At 37.3% G+C, this 17,687-nt stretch overlaps 3 protein-coding genes across 4 annotated transcripts; 1 reads left to right on the top strand and 2 right to left on the bottom strand.

Moving 5' to 3' along the window:
* Positions 1-2,940: 2,940 nt before the first annotated feature.
* On the bottom strand, positions 2,941-4,863 carry LOC110409187 (protein SHORT-ROOT-like). The gene is given in 7 exon segments (XM_021418455.2): positions 2,941-3,264; positions 3,267-3,971; positions 3,974-3,994; positions 3,997-4,047; positions 4,050-4,373; positions 4,376-4,420; positions 4,423-4,863. Coding segments are annotated over 7 exon segments (1,533 nt in total). The 5' UTR covers positions 4,721-4,863; the 3' UTR covers positions 2,941-3,175.
* A 5,248-nt stretch (positions 4,864-10,111) lies between these two features.
* Positions 10,112-15,323, bottom strand: PUB49 (plant U-box 49). Its single transcript, XM_021419122.2, has 11 exons — positions 15,006-15,323; positions 14,836-14,898; positions 14,644-14,747; positions 13,330-13,421; positions 13,152-13,241; positions 12,957-13,032; positions 12,489-12,862; positions 11,838-12,094; positions 11,449-11,737; positions 10,879-10,989; positions 10,112-10,770 (listed from the first exon to the last, which is right to left on the bottom strand). Exons 1-11 carry the CDS (start codon positions 15,131-15,133, stop codon positions 10,567-10,569), a joined length of 1,788 nt encoding a protein of 595 aa, XP_021274797.1. The 5' UTR covers positions 15,134-15,323; the 3' UTR covers positions 10,112-10,566.
* A 493-nt stretch (positions 15,324-15,816) lies between these two features.
* Positions 15,817-17,687, top strand: LOC110409070 (uncharacterized). 2 transcript variants are annotated; one of them, XM_021418301.1, is made up of 5 exons: positions 15,817-16,187; positions 16,578-16,725; positions 17,063-17,133; positions 17,232-17,435; positions 17,553-17,687. In XM_021418301.1, exons 1-5 carry the CDS (start codon positions 15,864-15,866, stop codon positions 17,580-17,582), a joined length of 777 nt encoding a protein of 258 aa, XP_021273976.1. In that variant the 5' UTR covers positions 15,817-15,863; the 3' UTR covers positions 17,583-17,687. The 2 variants fall into 2 exon arrangements, with proteins under 2 accessions (XP_021273976.1, XP_021273977.1); XM_021418302.1 differs by having other exon boundaries at positions 17,548-17,686.

The following is a 17,687-nucleotide window of genomic DNA, read 5'->3' as shown; positions in this document are numbered from 1 at the left end:
TCTCATTTGATATGAGGCGTTGCAAAGGTCTCTCTTTGCTTCGTAAAGGAAGGAAAAGGCCCATATGCTTAGCCCTGATTGAAGCTATGGGAATTGCTTCGGAAACATGGGAAATTGGTGTTGAAAACTTGAAAAAACATCCAAAGGAAAAAGGGGGAAGCAGTGGGGGACTTTGATAGTGATACGGGACCATAATTTACAGTGACAATGTTGTCCTCCAAAATAAAGAAGGTCCCCTACTCCCCAAAGCCTGATGGCCTTCCTCCCCCCCCCACCGCACATCACACAGTGTCAGTTTATCCTGTTGTCCCCATTTTTTGTCCAAAAACTTAAATCAAAGTCCTTTTTTGATAAGATAAATAGTAATACTTACTAAAAAAAGCAATACAATATTTCTTTAAATGAACTTATACAAATTAGATATTAATTTTGGCTAACTACTAAAGGATGATAATAAATTTCCAGAAACAGGGTAAATTGGCCCGGATATATAGACTTTAGTTTGGTCGTAACATATTTCCTTCCCTCAAGTTAACTATTAGAAGTAAAAATAAAGAGTAAATAAATTATAGGGATTAACCTAAACTAGGCTTGTACAAATTAAGCCTAATTGAAGAAAGAAAATTGTTTGTACAGTTGCATTATATATTCGTAAGGTTGGCTTTTAGTCTATGGATCGATTAGACAACATATGAGCAATTGTTCCCTAATTCCCCATAATTCTACGTCCTGGAATTAAATCGTGATTCTTTAAGTTCAACCAATTCTAGTCAAATCGGATATATTCCATTGATTTGATCTGTAATCCAGACTTGTCCCATAAATAATGTTATATAAGAAGTACAATTTATGGCATTGTCATTGCAGCATATCTTGTCTTACCGTTTTATACTAATTATTCTTTTAGTCTTTTTGTTTTTTGTTTTTTTGTCTGTCTTTCTCTTTGAGATATGTCTCAAAACTATATATCTATTTTTAAACACTTAATATTTTTATTTTTTTATATTTCGATTTACTTTTTCATAATCTTTTATTTTTATATTAAAAAAATATGAAACATCAATTTTATAAAAAAATTTAAAATTTTAATATAAAATACATTAAAATCAATGCTTTTATCTTAATTTCGTGCAAATCAAGAAAAAAAAAGACGGTAAAAATATAAACACTATTAACTTTACCAGTTACCGTTTTGCAAACAATGACTACGTTATATTTTTAGTACATATAGGGATTCTATTAGATTTTTCATTATACAGGAAGATATATATAATGTAATTGTGTCTCATGCGTTTAGATACTACCAAATAAATTAGTAAGAATAAATAGACTTCATCCATTGATCTGGAACAGGTTAATTTATCATGTGACTCACAAAGAGCAACTAACACACAGCAAACAAAACAAATAGCAAGAACGAAGACTTAAGTCTATTCAAATTAAGTTTGTTCAATTCAAATCTTTTTAAATAATATTAATTGCTATATTCTTTTAAGTAGTTAGATGCATATATATAACATACCTGTACCAAACATCATATTTCTATTATAAATAGATACTTCTTGCCTTTTGTTTTTGTTCTTTGATTTCAAGTTTTTACTCCCTTAAAAGAAAAAAGTGAAGAATACGTACGGCAACAAAGTATATGATTATTCAATATTTTCCATTTCTTTTTTGAGACAGAAGAAGACCCAGACTGGGAAAAACATAGAGAAGTCCGAAAATAGGTAGAACTAATATATATATATATATATATTACAGCAACATGCAAGGGCCAAATTTGTTCAATAATCTTTTCAATATGCTACAACTTGCCACTTGAACTTTGGGATAGGTCCACGAAATATATCGACTCGAAAGACAGCAGCTACTGGTCATTGTCAATGACATAAAGCAATTCAAAGCATAAGCTAAGAGCCGAGGAAGCATGGGCCGACGCTCTTTTTAATAAAACACACACAGAGGCAGGCACATATGTTGGATGAGAATACACGTAAAGAAGTTTGCATAGTTATATTATCATTATCTTTTTTATTTTGAAAGCAAAAGAAAGATAGAAAAAGATATTTGAAAAGGTCGTAGGAAGAAAAATAAAATAATAATAATTTAGTTAAGATGAAATGAAAAAGGGCGTTGGGGTGTCAACGTGGAGGGGGCAAGTCTCGTCAAAAGATTAAGATGTGAACCCCCTAAAAAGAAGTTCCCACTATACAAATTTAAGCTTTTTTTTTTTATTTTTGCTTGCCTTCTTCTTCTTCCTCCTCTTGCGTGGGCCAAAAGCAATGCTTGTTAACGTTGCTACACCACCATGAAAGGGTTTTCTAGGTTATGGTGGGGGCCATTTATATGGGCAAAACCAAAGCTTTCCCTTTCTAAAATCAAAAGAGAAAAGGCAAAGACATTTTGCATTTATAATTTTCTTTTGAAAAATAAAAAAGGGAGAAAGAGAATTGGTAGCGTGCTGGCCACTAAGTCCCGGTTTGCCACTTATGACAAACACCTTTTCATAAGATTCCCACCAAATGGAACTCAACTCCCTAACCAAATGGCCGTCCTAAGATTCTAAGGGCCCAAACTAGATAAGGACCTCTATTCATCCTTTTAAATGGATAACTGAAATTTTGAAACCCTTATTTAGTTATCAAATAATTAACTATTAATCCCTAATTAAGCTGATATCACCCCCCCCCCTTTTACACCAAATACCAACCCCATTTCAATTGGTCCTATTATTAACAATGATTTAAAAATACTTAGCATGTCAATTATTTAGTAGCCAACACCAACCCTCGTGTTTAAACTTAAGAAAAATTGGTTCTTTGTCAAATTGTGCATCAAGTCTCTTGGGAGGATTTCAGCAGGCCAGCACGGGTCAAAGTTGGTGGTATTGATTAAGTTTTGAAGAAAGTAAAGCTCTCTCCAATGTGAAGATGATCAAAATCCCATAACCTATTTTTCCATAAAATTCAAAAAAAATCATAAAATGGTAAAACGAAGATTTATAATTAGTGGAAATCAATTTACTCCCAATCCTATTCAAATCAAAAGCAAATTCTTGCACTCCCCCCTTCCTCTATCACCCTTTTTCTCCTCCATAAACACAAAGTAATTTAACCAACCCCATAAAATACCAATCCCATTTACACGTGCGAGAAAAACATAACACACGTGTGAATCACTCCCAAAAGTAGTACTCTCCGTGCACAAAAAGCCTACCGCCGTCGTCAAGGCCGCCAGCACTGGCCCAAACCACCGGCTGATCCTCCAAGACAAGAATATTCCGGCGTCAGGACACTGTGCCATTGACCAACCTTCTTTGTACCTTCTCAACAAGGCGCGTACGTCATCACACACTTCGTCACTCAAAACAACCGGGCTAAACCCACTTGCATGGAACCGTCTGGACCAGCGCGTGGCAGACTCGCGCCTCTCAATGGACTCGGACGGGGCACAAGCCACCAAGTCAACTATGGCTCGACCCGCTGCTCGTTCCAGCATCAACCTTTCATTGCTTGTTCTGGCAAAACTCTCATCCAAGGCTTCAAAGTAAACCCTAAACCATCTTAAACATTCTTGGAATCCCTTAACGAACTCCAGCCCGTCAACCCCAACATCAAGATCGGCTTCTTCTTCAACAACCGTGATTATCCTTGGTTGCAATCGCCTGAAATTTGATATCATAATATCTCTACGATTGTCCACGGCTGTGATCGAATGTAACGTGCCAACACAGTTGATGGCCAAGGCTTCATCTTCTTTGATATTAAGTTCTGATAAATCTAAGTCACATAAATCACCAGCGTGGTGTATCACATTAAATTTAAAGGGAACTCCCATAAGCCTAGCAAACTTTTCCATCCTGTTTCCTATTTCCTTCATTACTTTTTGGACTGCAGCCAAGCCTCCAGCTCCTGCAGCACCTGAAACGCCGCCGTTTTGCTAGCAACAAAGTGTTAGCCTTAAATGCGGGTTTCATCGGTGCGGGTAGCAAGGCTTCAAGCAAAGTAGGCCACTGGGTGCAATAAGTTGCTAAATCAATTATGTGTAATTGCTTTCACCTTCGAAAGCTTCCATGATTGCACCATTACAAGCTACGTGACCAAAAGTAGTCCAAGGACTTACCTCTTGAAACTTCAATACCATCTTTCTTGTTGATTCGAAAGAACAGGTTTTTTCAGATACCGAGGCTAAAGTTCGATAGCAACGCTCACCAGAGTCAGTCATGCGGCTAAACAAGGCTTGAAGAAAGTGAGAACCGAGTTTTTGGTCGGTGTCACCGTAAGGTGAGCTAAGCTCGTTGAGCATCCACATGAGCTGCTGGACACGGCCGCTGTTTCGATCAGCAATAGCGGTTGCTGTTTCCAGGAGGATATGGTAGCCCACTTGCCGGAGAAATCGAAGCTTAGGTCACTAGCAGGGAGAAAGAGAAGTCAGAAGGGTCGAAAGCATGGTGAGTGGTGGGGAGAATGTTGCGTAGTGGTGGTTGTGGGAGTCGTGTGGTGGTAGAAGGGTTGGGGTGGTGTGATGATGGATGATAAGGATAGTAGTGTTTAAAAGACGAAGAGAAGTCTTCTTCATCCATGAAAAAGTTGAAGCATTCTTCGTCTTCTTGTTGGTAGTGATGGTTTTGTCTAGAGGATCTAGAGCTGCTAGAAGTTCTGCTAGAGTTGAAAGATTGATCGGATGATTGGAGACTTACAAGTCTAAACAAGGTATCCATCTAATACCAAACAGCAAGAGACCCACATCAATAAACTTTGGATTGAGGCTGGAGGGAGGGGTGTTGGGGGGTGTTTGAAGAGATGGGTGAGTTTCTGTTTTTAACAGTACTAGAACATGGGTTATAGAGAAATGATTAAAGGAAGGGGATCTTAAAACTGGATTTTACTGATTGGGTTTTGTAAAACACACTAAGAAAATAAAAAATAGAAAAACAAGGAAAAGAGGTGGGAATCTAAGTGTGAGTAAAAATGTGCTTTCTTTGGTGTAATCGATGAGAAATATGGAGTGGGGTTGAGGGGGTTCTTTTCTAGCTTGTTTCTTTATGGTGCTTTTAATTTAATGGGGAATTGACAATATGGGCTTCCTGTTAAATCTTGGAAGGTGGTATGGACTAGCTAGCTGGTGTTTAGGAATAGAATTCTGTCTGACAAAAGAAGAAAGATTGAGAAAAAGATAATAAGGGTCGATATCACCAAATGGTTTAGTGGGATAGCTTTTCATGCAGAGAGAGAGAGAGAGAGAGAGAGAGAGAGAGAGAGAATGTTATAGGTTTTAGTGGGAGCAGGCGTGCCAATTGGGTTAGAGAGAGATGGGAGAGTAAAGCTGCCGGCGTGCATCACCATCATCAAACCCACCATCACCCAACACAAGCCATTCACATTCCTTGCCTCCTAATCCCTCTCCAAACTCTGCCAAAATGCTTGTTACTTTTTCCTTTTCTTACTATTACATTATCCCATACATCAATTTGTCATATAATAATACTCTATTCTATTGCCAAAATGTACCCTTCGCTAGGGCATGCAGCATGCTCTTCTCCCCTTTTTTCCCCTCCACTCCCCCATATCATCAAATAGTTTATAAATCACAAACACTAATCACTTCACATACCAACACTCTAGTCCATTTCACTGGATGACCAAAGTCCAAAACCATACATCCCACTCTCTTCCATGTCACTGCCCCCAAAATATTGCAATTCACTTGACCAAACTCTCTAATTTTTCTTCCTAGCCAAGTTGCTCCACCTAATGATTGCAGCCCCCCGAATTCCCCCCCTCAAATGAAATTCCTATTGTCTTGACCTTTGTCTTCAAGCTCAAGGTTAATTCTATCTAGAAACAAAACTTTGTTTGGTTGGCACCTGGCCTAGTCGTGAGAGCCTCAACATTCACTTATCTCTCTCCTTGAATCAATGGTCGAGACTTTGAGAGATTACTTTTATGTTTCGTTGGAGTCCTGGCATTTTCCTTTTTTTTTCAGGAAACAGCAAAAAAAAAAAATCAACTCCTAGCCTAGCTTAGGTTAGTACTCTATTTTCTCAAATGCCAAGGTGACTACGCATTCATTTGCTGCATAGATATTCTCAGCGATTGTTCTCTTCTCCTCGATTTTCATCAACAATCATTAGGGAAATTCCTGCTTGGACTCTTTGTCCCTAGTCAAGACGATGCTCGCAGACAAACAGCAGGTGCACATATCTTCCTACCTTCTGATCCAGATGTACCCAACAGCCGTGGATTTGTACATAAGGGAGCTTTGGAACTCAATTCCAGAAAAAAAAATTTTATTTCTCCAGCTCAAATGTTCCAAGTATCCGACTCCACTGCCCAAAGCAAGCAAGCCAGCTAGGGAGTTTAGGATTTAATTACTCCATTTAAAATCAAATCAATTAATAATTAATAATGTACAAGAGTATTACTAAAACACACAAGACAAAGACTTTGAAAGCTTAAACTAGGGGATGTTTAATGGATTTGTGGGGTCCACGCAAATTTTTGCTTTAGGTATTATTGTAACAAGAATGTGGATGAAATGTCACACTACCTCAACCATAATAGAAATTTTTTTTAGATTGATTGCGAGGGTGATGGCAACTTGTTATATTAAAACACCTTTTTATTTTTCTTTCTTCACCTACTTGGTTTGTTCATTGTTTGATGGCTAAAATTACACAACTGAAAAGTAACCATAAACTTATCAGCTTTTCCTTACCAAATCCTTCAAACCCCAGAGAGCAGAGCAGCAGGTCCCATGGATTCGAATCCCAAACTTGTATACTTTCATCCTCCAAGGAGTAATACTTGAATTGGATTTTGATTGGGAATGTAATGGGAAACTTATGAATTCTTACAAGACCTGTTTTGGATAGTCTAAGCCTATACATTTTTTGGTCTTTCTTGTTTACTAATTGAGAAGTGCCTATCTATCACATCTTGCAACTACTCATATCCCAGAAAAAAGATGATAGATCTTCGAATCCAAGACACTTTATTCCACCACCTTGATAGAGTGATTGCTGAATTATAAGGTCAAAAGCAAAACTGTCACATTCTCTATGTTAATAAAAGACGAATTAAGATTTGGAAAAAAGTAATTACTGTGACCCCAGAAAGACATGCTTCTCAGTTCTGAAATCAGATTTTTCAGCCGAACATGCTTTCCTCATGTCTTTGTACAAAAACATTAACCCCACCATAATGCTGAACTATATCAGAAAAAAGTGCATGTACCCCAACCTGCCCAGGGAAAAAAAAAAAAGGAAAAACCTTGGTGGACCTTGCAATAGCTGGGGTGGATTTTCCCTGACATGGCATGACACCATTAGCCATTAGTCACAAAGCTGTAGTTGCAATTGACGCCTCCATCCCCCCCTCCCGCCTCTCGCTTTCCCTGACTTTCTTTTGCAACTAATCCCTCTTACTAGAAATACTTTTTCCCGTCTGATGATGTTTAGGAGGCCCTACCTGTTGGATTATTGATTAAGAGTTTGTTCACCAAATTTTCCCACAATCTTGTGGAAGATAAGCTGCTGATCCAATAATGGAGAAATGTACTGGGTGTTTAAACTTGAATAACTTTCAAAAGAAAGAAAAAAGAAAAACCAAAACGAAACCATAGGTTTTTATACCTCTTTAAAGTTGCTGGAAATCAGCTTCAAAGCAAAAAGCACCAGCCTTCTTCTTCCGAAGACTACTCAAGTTAGTTATCAATTGAAGACAGCTTGAAAGTTGAATTCTGAATTGACATATTCATTGGTCATCAGAAACGGGTAAAAGGAAGTCCACAAAATAATCCATAGAAAAGGAGAAAACTGAAAAGAACACATCAGTTTGACATGGATGTTACATGTTACAGATGGATTATATAATAATACATACATAGACATTAATTCATTATAAAATATCTGTACGAAGTCATTATTAAACTAACACATTAATATGATAAATTTATGAAATTTTCCATCTTACCCAAGTTGAGTTACCATCGATGTATAAAACAATAATCTTGACAAATATAATTTTCTTTTTTTTTCATTCAAAAATACAAATCTTTTTCAACTCTGTTAAAAGATTTAATATATATGATGCGTGGGTACGCACCATTTCCATGGTTTCCTATAAATTACAGTGGTAGAAACTGATGTGAAAGCATTTTATACATTAGGGTTGTCCAAGACTCTTTCAACTAGTATTTTGTCAAAATAATATAAAAACGATCAAAGTGCAATAGAGAAACACTTGCCATGCGCTACAACATATACTTCCATCTCGTTTTCCTGTTACATGATTGAGTGGAGGTGTGAACAAATGGAGAAACGAGGTCAGGTGTTAAAAATGGACAAAATAATAAGGAATTGATGCTTTGGTGCAATCCAAACTTAAAATGGTTGACCGACAGTAGGAAATAATTAAAGAGACATGGGGAAGACTTTTCCCTTAAGGGTATTGAAACTGCTTAAGAACCACTCTACTTACAGGCATTGATTGAATCAAAGCTTTCACCGAAAGTTGACAATCATTTCCTATAAAGAAGTTTTCCAGTAAAAAACTGAATATTTTGTCCGAAAAAGCTCTGGATCAGCTCACGAAGTTGTAGTTAGACAACGTCAAGAATGACATTTCAAGTTAGGGATCAACATTTGCTAGCAATATCACAAATAGAAGTGGTCCAGAAATGGCTATTTCTAGCTGCTCTACGAGTTAGCAAAGCCGTTCATTCTCAGAAGAGTTTTTGCTTTGTACAGGTGGTCACTAATACGGGGAAGAAAACGTCAACTGGAAACATCCAAAACTCTCTTCGCACTAAATGATCAAACTGACCTGTTTGGTCGAGAATTCCACAGCTGGTGGGCCACCAATGTATGATGTCATTTATCCAGCTGCCATATAATCATGTTGTCTTCTCTTGTCCTTGATGCACAGCAGTGAGCAAAGATTTTTGAGTGGATAGCACAGTGGAAAGAACATAAGAAGTTCTTTAGAAATGCAATAGTAAGGTGTCAGACAAAATGAGTGTCAAATGGACTCAGGCCAGGATTTCTTCTTTTGTTCTCTATTAAAATGCACAAACCTCAGAGCTCAGATAGATTTTACAATGTTCTATTTCCCACTGTCTTTCTATTGTGTTTTGTAGTACGATAGCAGCACCATGTCCACAGTCTAGAACTGCTAACTTAGCACCATAATCCCTGCTGTGCCGGTCGGCCCTGAGAAAACAGGCAATAGCTTTGATGTGGGGCACGCGGCTAATCAATGGCATATGGACTCACAATTTTAACATTGAAAATAAGCTCAATGTGGAAGGCCAATAACGAAAGCATTTAGTCAACTGTATAGTTCAAGGGTCACAACTCTACAATAGGAATATGCTTTACAGATTCAAGGGAAAACTACGGGGGGACCTTAAGCGCAGCGCATACTTGTCTATTAATCACGTTTTCATGTAAAAGGACTCAAAAATGCATGTAAGCACACTATGAGCTTACCTAATAAAAGGATACAAAGGGACTTCAATCCTGACCTGTTGGTGTGGAGTTCAACAAAGGTTTCAACTCATTCCACAAGTTCAGACACCATCATTCTGTAGTACAGCAGAATAGACCGTAATGTGAAAAGCTGCAGCAGTACAGCAAACCAATCATATTCTCAAGGAAAACTCCTACATATGCAACTACTAACATACTACATATACATGGAAAAATGCTAAAGAGAGTCACGCTTACCTGACATCTGAATCGCGCAGAACCAGTTAAAAGTGATTTACCTGCATATGGCAAGCATGGCGTGTGTCAAAAGCCACCTAATTCTGTTTTGTGAGGATGGGTACCACTGAAGCCTGCATTGCTTGTGATCCATTGGTGAGGGAAATTGTATTGAGTGCAAGTGAGACAGTGCTGTTTACAGCAGGCTTGTATACATATACACAAGGGATATCTTAACAAATGCTAGAGCAGTTATACAAATATTTCACATACGCGATTCAAAACAGTCAATAGATCTTGGATCCAAACCAGCATTTTGAAAGAAATTGGTCAGGAAGCAACAAGTGGTGCAGGATGAAAAAGAAACAAAGAGAACGGTGCAAAAAACATGTAATTTAATGGGAATCACAGTTCAAGGAAAGAGAGTTTGAACAAAATATATATCTTGTAATTCAATAACAGCAATGAAAATGTAATCTTACAAGAACCAAAAAAAAAAAAATTGTGATCTGGTACAACTTGTTTTACACAGCCTAAAATACAAATGCAAAGGAATAATATTGGTTCTTTATTCCTCTTCTTTTCACCATCTGGGAGATGTATTTTACAATGCCGACTTACACTACCTCCATCAGCATATCCACCGTCTAGAAGTATGGTTACAAGCTGAAGCAAAATCCTTACCAAGTAGAAAAGAATTTGAATCTGCCCAGTGCCCCTTGAACCCTTCACTCCCATATTCTTTGTTAAAGTGATTTTTCCAGATCATTAATAAATGGCAAGTTCAAAGTTGAGCATTCCTTGCTTCCAAGCTCCACAGCACATTTCGTATCATTTTTCAGAGCAGCATTAGGAAACTCTCACCAAGCAGAAAAATCTTTAAATTCTCCTGCCGTGACTTTTCTTTTCTTTGTTACAGGAATTGCTGTTAGACTGGTATCAACATTAGCAGACTCACTTGGAGTATTCCTTGCTTTTAAGTACTTTCCAACACCACCCCCACCCACAGCTCCAGATTCTGCTGTTCCTGTACCTGGATTGCTATACCAAGACCCAACCTTATCCTGGAATGTAAATAAAAAAACAATACAATCAAGTTCTGAAGATGACATATAATTTAAAAAAGAAAACCAAAATCCAGAATTCTCAGGATCAGAGGTACAGGAACTAACATTTTCTTCATCCTCAACTTTCTTTTCACCTCTGCCCTTCTCTTCCTCTTCTTCATCAGGCTCCATGTATGGATTGACAAATACTGTGACACTAATTATTTTAATCTCCTCCTGCACAAGCAGTAGAAGAAAACACACAGAAATTAGGAATGGAACAGAAAATTATCCTAGTGGCCAATTTTTCTGACAATTCAGAAGAGGCCAAAAGGTGAACATTATAGAGGCATTAAAATCATCACAATCACTAGCAAAGATAACAAAAACAGATGGGTAAAGACTTATTGTAAGCAGAAACTCGTTTTAACCTCAATCTTTTTTACGTTCATACATACAAATTTATTGACAAAACCCAAATATACCGTCTCTGCTCAATACACAGTTTTTAAAAGGTAACATATAATAATATCAAACTAAATAGCTGATAATTTAAATGGAAAAAGGGGGAACTTGCATTTGTATTATAGAAGCAATTGACCACTTAGCTGATTTTAGGCATGCACTAACATGGCAAAATACACAGAATTCAACAAATCACTACTTACGGAAAGAATATTCAACATGAAAACTCACCAGAGGTTGGTCATTGTCATCTACAGGAACCTTCTCCATAGCTGATAGTGTGGTCAAGCCACCAACAACTCCACCAAAAACTGTATGTTTGAAGTTTAAATGATTTGCAGACTTGTATAGGATGAAAAACTGGGAACCATTTGTGTGGGGGCCACTGTTTGCCATACTAACTACACCTCTTCCTGAGTGAAGCAACTTCGAGTTCACTTCATCTTTAAAAGGCTTTCCCCATATTGATTCACCTCCTCTCCCAGTACCAGTTGGATCACCACCTTGAATCATAAAATTTCTACATACAAGAAAGTATAACTTAATCAGAATGAGCAAAGTTATTAAACCAAGTGAAGAACACAGACAATAGAATTTGAACCGAGCAATTGTCACCATACCGAATGTTTCTATGGAAGGCCACTCCATTGTAATAACCACGTTCACAAAGAGTGATGAAGTTCTCACATGTCCTCGGAGTTATATCACAGTGCAGCTCAATGTTCAAATCGCCATGTGTCGTATGCAACTGAACATAACCTTTCTTTTTCGGATTTTTCTCAACTTGAACGTATTCAAATTCATTTTTGGTGACAGGGTCATAAGAGGTAGATGTAAAGGATCGTGAAGCAGCACCAGTAGTAAAACGGCTCTTCACCTAATAAACAATCGAATGTAAAAATTGACCAAGACTCAAATTGTTTAAAGATATCTTCAGGCATTTTCTACATATCAAAAACCTGTCATAGATCTTAAATTATGACTAGGAATCTAAATCCATGATCATCTTCATCAGGAATTATCCTTTTCCACTTTAGAGATAATTAATAGACCAAATCTCTTACCAGTACCAATTGATAGATGATAGTTATCACAAGTCATTACCACCAGCATGTCTAATCAACAAGATGACACCAAAAGCTCTCTATAAATGACTACCAGCAGAAAGAAAATAAAAGACAGTAACCTTCAAACTAAGCACTGGTTTGGGATGTGGGACTCTATGATAAAAGGTTTGTCCAAAGGCAAAGTCAAGAAAATGAGAAATTTACCAGCTTAGCATTCACAGGTGCCCTCTCTCCGGCCATATGCATAGCAATCCGAGCAGCAGTTTTATCACTTGATGCGGCTTTTGCTGCAGCAGCACTTCTTCCATGTACTGAAGCAGACGCAGCATCTACAATACTATATGCAGGTTGAGTTTTACTCTCCCCATTAGCATCCAACTTTGAATCCTCTTTGATGCGAGACCTTGCAGCTAAAATGGCAGCAAGAGCAGCAGCCCTCTCATTTTGAGCCTTACTGCCACCCCCACCAAGCAGAGCAGTTTCCCTTGCTTTCTCAGTTCCAAGCTCTGCCAGCATCTGCTTGATGTCCCCAGCAACATTTATGTTATAAGTTGGATCTGAACCCATTTTCTTTAGTTCTACAAAGAAATAGAAGAAATCAAAACCATGAAAAAGGGAGGAGGAATACATAGCTGATCCTACCAGGAAGCTCAGTCAAAGCAGCTATAATACCTTCATCATCAACCTTCAAACAATTTTTGACATGATCAAAATCCAGGGTAACCTTGCTGTCAAGTACGTTAGGATTCTGCAGAGTATGAGCAGCAAAACAAGAACCACATTGTAATCATGATGCCACACTAGCAAAACAACTGAAAAATGCTTTGATCAAAGATAAACAGAACATAAATTAAATGTACTGCTTGCCTGAATTGTAATAATATCTTCCTTAGTGAAAGGCTCATCTGTAAGAAGCTCTTTCCAGTTTTTGGTCTTGATGTTTAATTCTTTAATTGCCTACAATAAAAACAAAACAGAAACAATATTATAGAGCACTGGCACATATTATATAAGGAAACTCTTAATGATAAGCAAGAAAATACACCTCATAACAGAACACATTTCCTGTAGTCTTCACAGCAACTATGTGTGTGTACTCAGTGAAAACTTTGTTCAGCACAGGGCAATGATACTCTCCTGCAAAGAAGTAAGGAACCATTTTAATATCCTCAAGGCATGAAATTAGACCAAAAGTGCAAAGACTAAAGACCTCCTACATAAACCAAATTCTAAAAATATAGAATTGAAAAGAAAAGCAATCAATACACCTGCATGGCAGCATAAAAGACAAGAAATTAATCCTAGTGAACATTGCTTAATGCAAGAACTTTTAGCAAATTGAAAAGTAACAACATAATCACAATGACAACATCAATAAGAGACCAAGAGAATTACCACAAGGTTTAATTGATTTACAAATGAGATAGCCTTCACAGACTACCACCAAAGAGCAGGTTCTCAAACATTTATTAAATTTCTCAACCAGTTGAAACTTATTTCCCAAGATATGATTTCATAGCTACCAAGTCTATAAGCAAACATAAGATATATTATTACATGCACTTTCCCTACCTCCTTTGCTTCATTTCGTAGGATTTATTATTTTCACAGCAACTTATCAACTTCGTGGCAATGGGAAGAGATGTCTTGACGTAATCTATCAAAATGATACTGTGGAACTGAACAAAAAGCCATTAACTAGCAGACTCTTACTCTGATGATCAGCTCCCAAATTTAAAGAAAGACAAATTTACTCTAGTCCTCCAGGACAGCAACTAATTAAACTAATAAAATAACAGGCCAAGTAAAGCAGAAAATATTTCCAAAAAAATGGCAGAAAGTGAGAATAACCCTAAAGATAACATGTGCCAATCCGCCCCATGCTTTTGTTTTTGCAACCCAAACCCTAGGTAACCATACAACATCCAGAATTAGCATGCTATTCCTTCAAAAGAGGGACACACTCAAGTTCAACCCTGCCGAAAAGGTTATAAGAAGTCACATCAAGGATAGAAGACAAATTTTATTTTGCATACCATTACCGTGTAACATGCAAAAATTACATCCTCCAAAAACATATGCACCTTATAAAGAATCTAGAAAGCTAGTAATGTAATCTACAAAGCTCGAATAAACAATTCAAACAAGGAACATCCTTACTACACTTTATTTTGTTCCACAGGAAAAGAAGATTTCAAACAATTATTGCTCTTTATGATATAAACTCTTTCAATTTTACTTCTAAAACTATGGCATGCTTTGCTAAAACGTGACAGTGGCAATATATCATAAGGATGTTAAAACACTACATTTGGTTCATCTTATTCAAAATTCAAATTGTAAACAAAATATTCCTAACCTTCAGAATTCTTGTGGAAAGTAAGAGGGATAAGTTCCTCTTGCTTCAATGGAGCCCCGGTTACCGGGTTCTTCCCGTACTTCCTAATATAAGGAATTATATTCCTGCACCCAAAAACAATAGAAAAAAACCTAAATTACACTAAAAACAAAGCTTAAAATTAGTGACAAACGAAAATACAAAGATACCAACATTATTTCGAAGATACTGCCATCCTTCGTGCATACCGGAGCCTCAAACGGCGTAAATGTAAGACTGAAAAGAAAAACCCAAAAAAAAAAGAAAATTAAAATGTTGAAAGTAAATAGGCATGAATTAAATAAAAGATATAAAAAAATGTGGGAATGGGGAGTGAGAAGTACGCGCAGCAATAGAAGGGGAGGCGTTTGAAAGGGGTGCGGTTTTCTTTGGATTTAGCGCCGCCCCACTCGGTGGCCCACTCCGTCTTCGTTATGAACATCCGATCTTTGCTGTGCTGTTTCTTCCCCATCTTCACGAGCTTTTCGGGGACGATTCAATTTAGGGTTTCTGATTACTAAAAGCTTTGTTTCGTTGAAATTTACTTGAAATTGAGTTTGGCGAGACTGCTAGGGTTTATGATTTGGAGGGTATTGAACCTTTTCTGATTAGGATTTTTGGATTATGGAGGGAGGTTTTGACTTTTGACTGTTGGATAGGGTGAGTCCTGAGTTTGCCGATTCCGATAATGATCGACCTTTCGAATCGGCAAATTCGGCCCAATTTGAAACCCGTTGAAATAATTGGGCTTTTCCTTGTGTTCCATCCTTTCAATTTCCATTTTTTATTTTGAGATTTTCTACGTATTTAATTTTTCTTCTTTTTATAATAATTAAAACTCTGGCTTTTTTATTTAAAATTAAATTTTTATTTGTCATTAAATTGAAATTATTTTCTTGAAATTGCATGCCAATTCAAATATTGACGTTTAATTTTGAAATAAAAGAGTTACTTAATTGTATAATTTTGTATTTATTATATGAATATCTTCATGTATTACAATAATATTTGAATAAAATATTCTAATTAATCGTATAATTTTGTATTTATTATATGCTCTAGGACAGAAAAATTCCCACCGGCCTTGGGCCCAATTTTTCAGGATTTAAAGCCAGGCTTGGGCCACATGAAACTAAGCAGGCCAGCAGAGTCCAATCATGTGACTCCGACAGGGTTTACGGCACCAGCAAAGGGGAGATGAAATGCCAGCGGTTATCGCTGAGGCTTTAGCAATGAAAGGTCCAAGGCCGACCAGTAGCGGCAGCGGCAGCAGCAGTGGGGAAGAAGACGGAGACGCAGAGTGGAAAGCTGCCATTCAATCAATAGCCGCCGCCACCACTGCAACTTTCACCCCTATTGGTTTCAACACTTCCTTCTCCAACAGCTCCACAACAACAACAACTACTAAAGCAAAAACGACAAGAAACAACAGTGTGTCCCGTCCAACCCCAGATACACTTGATGATGATGCCGATGATGGAGAGAAAAAACAGCAACCCCAGAAGCTTAAACACTTCCAAATCAAGGTTCCAAGCTTTCCCCGTGTTTCTAGCTTTGTTTTTATAGCATTGGCTTATCTGGGTAATTTGCAAGTATTTGGATTGATATCAACTTTAAAATTATGAACTTTTAGATTCCCGGTTGAGTCTAGTGAATGATTTGATGTTTCCCATATGCTCCTTTTTTTTCCCCCATAAATTGGTATCAGAGTTTTGTGCATGGCATCTAATTTTATTTTGCAACTTAAATGGGGGTATTTCAATGGGTTCAGCAACTTAAAAGGACTCAATTTTAGTGACTGTCAAAGCTGGAATTCATGATGTCTAATTATTTTTTCTCATTCAATTTGAATCTTTTGCTGTTTGAACAATTCTGCTCTCTTGTTTGGTTTGCTTACTAATAAAAATAATAAACAGGCACAGAAGCTTTTGGATGAAATGTTAGAGAAGAGCTTAGTGATAGTGAAGGATGCCAATAATGTCCCAGATGATGATAGTGTGGAAAATGAAGGTGGAGTTCGGTTATTTAAAAATTCTGCTCTCGGGATAGTATTTGACTGTGGAGGTGGGTATATTTTGTACAAATTGCCATTTCTTGTTGCAACTGGGAGAATGTTCTAATCAAGCTGCATTGTTCATGCTATTCTGTTGCTAGTACATCAGTCTCAAATGGTTAATTCTAGATGCGGAGTTTAGTGACTGGGAGAAAAAGGGCAGCATATTCCAAAACCTAATGCAATTTCTTTCATGGATTCTACCTGTCATTTTTATTGGAATTTGATCTCTTATTACATGTGAATGAATTGGTAGTTTGTGATTGATTGGTGTTGATACTGCAATGCAATTTTGCATTTGCTTTTGATATTGTATGTGAGGTTAAAAGGTTATTTGTTTGCTATCAGATGATATTCAACGACCTACAAAGAGACCAAAAATCCTTCCTGGGACAGGGATTGATGAGAACTCGAAAGAGGTTGCTCTGGATATCTCTTTTCTTGCTGTTAATTCTCTCTCTTTTCACTTTGCATTAATCCTTCTTAAGTTATACTTAGTCATCTTGGTGGCACGCAGTTTAGACGACAACTGCGGTCTATAGCAGTGGATGGGAAAGATATATTGGCTGCAGCAAGACAATCAAGCCAGAAATCATTAGCTAGCCTAGAAGCTAAATATGCAGCCGCAAAAGAAAAAGCCAAAAGAGAGGAAGAAAGAGTAGCAGAGCTGAAAAGGATTAGGGGGGAGAGGTGGCTACCTTCAGTGGCTAGAGAGATGCAGGTAAAGTTTCAAGTTTGAAAGTCATGGAGACAATTGATCGTTAGTTGTATCCTATATGTTCAATCAATATGGTTTCACATTTTGTTGACAATTTTTCCTTTTCTCTTTCTAGCCCAGTTAAATAGAAGTTCTGATCAACAAGAATAGGCAAATCCTTGCAAGCTGTTTCAAATGTTGGTTTCCTTGATGATTATCCCTGATTGAAAGTCATGTTTGTCACTTAATCTGGGAATTCCATAGCGATCCCCCCCT

The sequence above is a fragment of the Theobroma umbraticum genome, unplaced genomic scaffold (genome assembly GCF_002168275.2).
Source record: "Theobroma umbraticum cultivar Fairchild unplaced genomic scaffold, ASM216827v3 scaffold_44.0, whole genome shotgun sequence".
Classification (NCBI taxonomy): Eukaryota; Viridiplantae; Streptophyta; class Magnoliopsida; order Malvales; family Malvaceae; genus Theobroma; species Theobroma umbraticum.
The sequence above is the reverse complement of the archived record's forward strand: the minus strand, read 5'-3'. Positions and strand labels throughout refer to the sequence as shown.

Coding starts and splice junctions, on each gene's coding strand:
- LOC110409070 (XM_021418301.1), top strand. CDS start 15,864: ATGCCAGCGGTTATCGCTGAGGCTTTAGCAATGAAAGGTCCAAGGCCG. Junction 16,188..16,577: donor TTAAACACTTCCAAATCAAG/GTTCCAAGCTTT, acceptor AATAATAAACAG/GCACAGAAGCTTTTGGATGA. Junction 17,134..17,231: donor TTGATGAGAACTCGAAAGAG/GTTGCTCTGGAT, acceptor GGTGGCACGCAG/TTTAGACGACAACTGCGGTC.
- PUB49 (XM_021419122.2), bottom strand. CDS start 15,133: ATGGGGAAGAAACAGCACAGCAAAGATCGGATGTTCATAACGAAGACG. Junction 14,748..14,835: donor GGCAGTATCTTCGAAATAAT/GTTGGTATCTTT, acceptor TTTTGGGTGCAG/GAATATAATTCCTTATATTA. Junction 13,242..13,329: donor GAAATGTGTTCTGTTATGAG/GTGTATTTTCTT, acceptor TTTTTATTGTAG/GCAATTAAAGAATTAAACAT.